Source organism: Oryzias melastigma, linkage group LG8 (genome assembly GCF_002922805.2).
Source record: "Oryzias melastigma strain HK-1 linkage group LG8, ASM292280v2, whole genome shotgun sequence".
Taxonomy (NCBI): Eukaryota; Metazoa; Chordata; class Actinopteri; order Beloniformes; family Adrianichthyidae; genus Oryzias; species Oryzias melastigma.
This window is the reverse complement of record NC_050519.1, coordinates 3,615,235-3,620,476: the sequence shown is the minus strand read 5'-3', so window position 1 is coordinate 3,620,476 and position 5,242 is coordinate 3,615,235. Positions and strand designations below refer to the sequence as shown.

At 36.8% G+C, this 5,242-nt stretch overlaps 1 protein-coding gene across 4 annotated transcripts in view; it reads left to right on the top strand.

Annotated features, from left to right (window-relative positions):
• Positions 1-5,242, top strand: part of kcnh6a (potassium voltage-gated channel, subfamily H (eag-related), member 6a) — a 51,361-nt gene that overhangs the window by 14,880 nt on the left and 31,239 nt on the right. For all 4 annotated transcript variants that reach the window (XM_036213140.1, XM_024272792.2, XM_024272794.2 and 1 more), the window contains one exon: positions 1,014-1,216. In XM_036213140.1, coding sequence (XP_036069033.1) covers positions 1,014-1,216 — 203 coding nt within the window. The remainder of the gene's footprint in view (positions 1-1,013; positions 1,217-5,242) is intronic.

Genomic DNA, 5,242 nt, shown 5'->3' with positions numbered 1-5,242 from the left:
GATCTGGAGGGCCGGATCTGGCCCCCGGGCCTTGACTTTGACACATGCGGTTTAATGGGTCCATGTAAAAATGGAAACACTCAAAATACTGATCGAACTGGACTGCACCGTACTGGACCTCTCAGTGGAAACAACGCTATAGTTTCTGAAGAGCGACAGTAATTTTTGAGTAATTTACCCCAGAATTTTGGGTGGTAATGTAGGGAGCAAACAAAAGATTTTCATGGATCTGTTTGTCTAAAAGTGGATGCTTCAGAACGAAACGGGAAGGCCCGCCCACTGTATTTTCTACGCCACAAAATGATCTCCTTTTCAAACAGGATTTTTTCATCTGCTTCTGATTCACAACAATTTGAATAAAGAACTATAAAGAAATGCATTTTAAGCTGAATTTTCTTTACATATGTCCTCAATCGTGAGATAAAATACCTAAAAAATTAGTTAAAAACTCCCAAAAAATTATTTTTATTGAAAATGTAATTTCTGAAAATGATCATCAAATGATCATAAGCTTGATAGCTCTTTTCAGAGAGCTTTGGAGCTTATGGAGCCATTGAAATGATAAAAAAGGGGTGTAATTACTTCATTTTAAGTCCCCCTATGACAATCTTTTTAATAAAAAATCCAGTGATGCTGATTTGACCACAGAAATGTGAACGGCGGCTCATTTGACTGCAGTCAATGTGAAGATACCATCTTCTCTTCTCCAGAACCTGAACTAGACACGCTGATGAGGGTTTAGTGCATGTGAGTTTGTCTGTGACAGTTTGAATCACAGAGATTTAAAAAGAGAAATACAAAAATAAAATGATTTGTTCTCTTTCATAATAAAAATGCCACACATACATGTTAAAAACTCAAAAAACAGGATTTCCATCAGAAGGGGACTTTAAGAGTCACCGGCGACGCCTCAGGTGTTAAAGGGTTAATAATATTTAGCAGTTTGGACTTTTATTTTGAAAACTCCACTCAGAGTAGATCAGTTTGAGTGACTGCAGATGTTGTCTCCACAGATTTGAGGTCCAGCGCTCCAAACTCCACCTCGGACTCGGACCTGATGAGACTCCGAACCATCGGCCGCATCCCTCAGGTGACGCTGACCTTCGGCTCAGACGGAATGAGACCCCCCTCCCCCGCCGAGATCGAAATCATTGCGCCCAGCAAGGTGAAGGACCGAACCCAGAACGTCACCGAGAAGGTCACTCAGGTCACTCAGGTGAGACACTCTTTGAGGTCAAACCGAAACGTCATCAGAAGCTCTTCCTAAAAATGAAAGTCAATTCTACACATTCAAAGAATAGAAGCTCATCTTCGTCTATTTCTACCATTTAATGGGAGGTCATTTTGGAACACAATATCTCCTTTCATCTGACTTCATTAAAAGCTGGATTCTTGGAAATCGCAGCCTCCCTTTCTTCTCATGTCTGCTGCAGACTATAAATGGCTCGTGCACAGAAGTCTGTGATAAGAGGGTGAAAGTGTGAAAGAATAATCTCACCTGGGGTGCGACTCCTGCAACGGTCGCAGCATAACAACCTTACCGACCACCTGTCATGACACTGCAGCGTGTCCACGCTTGCTTTGACGCTTCGTTATAAATGCACACTGGAAAAAAAAACTAAATTTAGACCCTTGATGATCATTTTCAGAAATGAGGTGTTTGTGGAGCAGATTGTATTTCTAATGTTTTTAATTTTTGCAGACTTTTTGCTTGTTGAGCACTTTCAATCGCCGGTGGGAGTTGCTATAAATAGTGTTTGTTTTTAATTAATTGTTCAGTGGTAAATGAGTCACATAAAGGAGCTGGGAGGTGAGGAGAGGAAAAAAACATTTACGTCTGACTCAAATCATCTTTTGATCCAATTTAAAGCTTTATAATTATGATTATGCTGTTTTTAGCCAAAATCAAATAAAGTTGAGACATTGTCTAGAACAGAGGTCGGCAGCCTTTAACAGTAAAAGAGCCGTTTGGGCTTATTTTACTGGTCAAAACTAAGTAGGAGCTGCAAAATCTCATTTTGATACTGCTGTGAATCCATTATAATGCATTATTTAATAATAGATAAAAACTAGAAAAGTTGTATTACCTATGATAATGCTTATTGCTGAAGATGCTGAAGAAATTTACTGTAATTGCTAAATATGCTAAAGCTATTTGCATACTGCTAAAATTGTTAAAGGACTTAAAGTTGCAGATATTGCAATAAGTGCACAAAGAATTTGAAGAATTTCTTTAAAAACTGAAAAAAAGGGGTAATATTTAAAAATGCGTAAATATATGCACTCAGATTTAGCCTAAAACCTCAGTAGATGCCTAATTTGCTAAAAAAAGTAAGCATTTTGTTCAAATATTAGCTTACCTCCAAAGCATCCTCAAAAAACCTTAGTAGGTGCCAAATTAGCCCAAAAAGCTAGCACACAGCTAAAATATTAGTTTAACTCTGAATTAGCCCAAAAAACCTCAGATGCGATTTTAGCCAAAAAAGCTAGTTCACTGCTAAAATACTAGCTTAACTCAGAATTAGTCCAAAAAATCTCAGATGAGATTTTAGCCAAAAAGGCTAGCGCACTGCTAAAATACTAGCTCAACTCAGATTTAGTTCAAAAAACCTGAGTTGAGACTTTAGCCAAAAGAGCTAGCGCACTGCTAAAATACTAGCTTAACTCAGAATTAGCCCAAAAACCTCAGATAAGATTTTAGCCAAAAAGGATAGCGCACTGCTAAAATACTAATTTAACTCAGAATTACCCCAAAAAAGCTCAGATGTGATTTTAGCCAAAAAAAAAAAGGTAGCGCACTGCTAAAATACTAGCTTAACTCAGAATCAGCCCAAAAAACTTCAGATAAGATTTTAGCCAAAAAAGTTAGCGGACTGCTAAATTAGTAGCTTAACTCAGAATTTTCTGGCTAAAACCTCAGATGCGATTTCATCCAAAAAAGCTAGCGCACTGCTAAAATACTAGCTTAACTCAGAATTAGCCAAAAAACCTCAGTTGCGATTTTAGCTAAAAGAAGCTAGCGCACTGCTAAAATACTAGCTTATTTCAGAATTAGCCAAAAAACCTCAGATGTGATTTTAGCTAAAAGAAGCTAGCGCACTGCTAAAATATTAGCTTAACTCAGAATTAGCCAAAAAACCTCAGATGCGATTTTAGCTAAAAGAAGCTAGCGCACTGCTAAAATACTAGCTTAACTCAGAATTAGCCAAAAACCTTAGATGCGAATTTAACTAAAAGAAGCTAGCGCACTGCTAAAATATTAGCTTAACTCAGAATTAGCCAAAAAACCTCAGATGCGATTTCAGCCAAAATAAAGCTAGCGCACTGCTAAAATACTAGCTTAATTAGCTCAAAAAACCTCAGTAGCATTAATGTCCTTAACATGTTGAACGTTTTGATCCCAATATTGCAAAGGTTTCACGTGTTTCAAGTGGTTTCATGGTTTCAAGTGCGCAAAAAAATTGAGGAAATGCATGAAGAAAAAGAAAAAAAAGCAAAAATTACGTAAAATTGCAAAAAATTGTGTAATATATAAAAATTTGCGTGAAATGTAACAATACCAAATGTACAATCATTACTTTTCTGAACATGCTGAATCTTTTTAATTGCATAATTTGTATGAATTACAGACATTTGAAAATTTCATTTTTAGTTAAGAAATCCAAATGAAAAGATCTAAACTGAAGACAAAACAGGAACAAAGCACACACTCAAAAGCAAAGTAAACAGTTTGGAATAAAGTTGGTTTTAGTTCAAATGAAATACATTAATTTATCTACAAGTTGGGAACAAAATGTTCCAATTTTTGGTCAAGAATGCTGAAATATTATTCAATATTTAGGTCAAAAATCTCCACTTAAATACAAACAAATTGAATTATTAAACTGAGGTAAGTTGGCTCAGCAGTTCCTGGACTCAGATGTGTATCGGACTCAAACATTGCATTTATTCCTGTCACTGACTAGAGATCTCACTTCATCGCAGCAGCAGAGCTGTGAGTCAGCGGCCGATATGAGTGACCCGGAAAATGTAAGCGGACAAACGAAGGTCTTCTGGAGGGTCTGGAAGGCAGATCGTTTCGTTTTCCTGCTCTGCTGACGTCAGAAAATTATTTAGATGTGAAGAAAATTCAACTTAAAATAAGATTTTTATGAAGCCAGAACTTTATGATTCAGCTTTAATTGCAATCATTTTTCAGAATTGCAAAGAATTGTGAAAACTGTAGTCATTCAGCGTTTTCATTTAAAGCTTTACAATATTTATGCTTTTTTTGTCATCCACTCTGTGGCAAAAGACTGACAGTTAATTTGATATTTTTCAGGGTAATGGGTCAGTGAGGTCTTTAGACGGACTGAAATGTGGAAGTCGGCTCAGTTTAAGATCTGGTTCATCTGTCAGCGTTCACCTCTTTGTGTTCTTTCGTCCTCATGAGGTTCGTTCTGCTGTCAGATGTTTTTTTTATCAGATTTGTTGCTACAAAGTATGAAGATGTTCATGTTATTTGAAGATAACTGCTGTGTGGGTTGCTTAGAGAATATATACAGTCTTTTGTTTCCTAGTTGTGTTTACTCTTTTCCCCTGTATGGCGGTGTAGTGGTTAGATCTTTCACCTCACAGTGGGTTCAAGTTAAGGCTGGATCTAGGCATGGGCAAGGTGGGTCAATGCCCCCCCAAATTTCAGGACTGCCCCCCCAAACGTGATGCCATCCAAACAAGAAAAACAGAGCGCTCTCTGGTCTCTGGCTCCCATTCAAAGTAGCTGCTAGTGCTGATTGGTAGATCCATATGGAGTTATATTTGTGCCACCATATTGCAAGCAAAAGTCATAGTTTTGAGATCAAATTTTTTAAGTTGCAAACAAAATGTTAAGTTCTGCAAATAAAATAAAAAAAAAATTTTTTTTGCTTTGCAAAATTTTTTTTTTCTCAACCATAAAAATAATGTTCCTTTATTTTCTCCCTCATAAACAAACACGAATGTCGGTTAGTTTAAGTGACAATAACGATGATGCTTTCAGACTAAATGAAGAAAGAAAAAAAACATTTTTTTTTTTTTTTTTACTTATTATTAATCCATGCTTTTATTAACCCATTGAATGCACGGCACTTTATTGGATAGAATCTAGACCAATCAGAAGGCTGGCACAAATGTAACCCTGAGAAAAAAAGTTCAACGCAAAGCCAAAGATGGGGTGAATGGAAGATGAGCCACTACGCATCTAAAAACGTTTGTTCGCAACTTT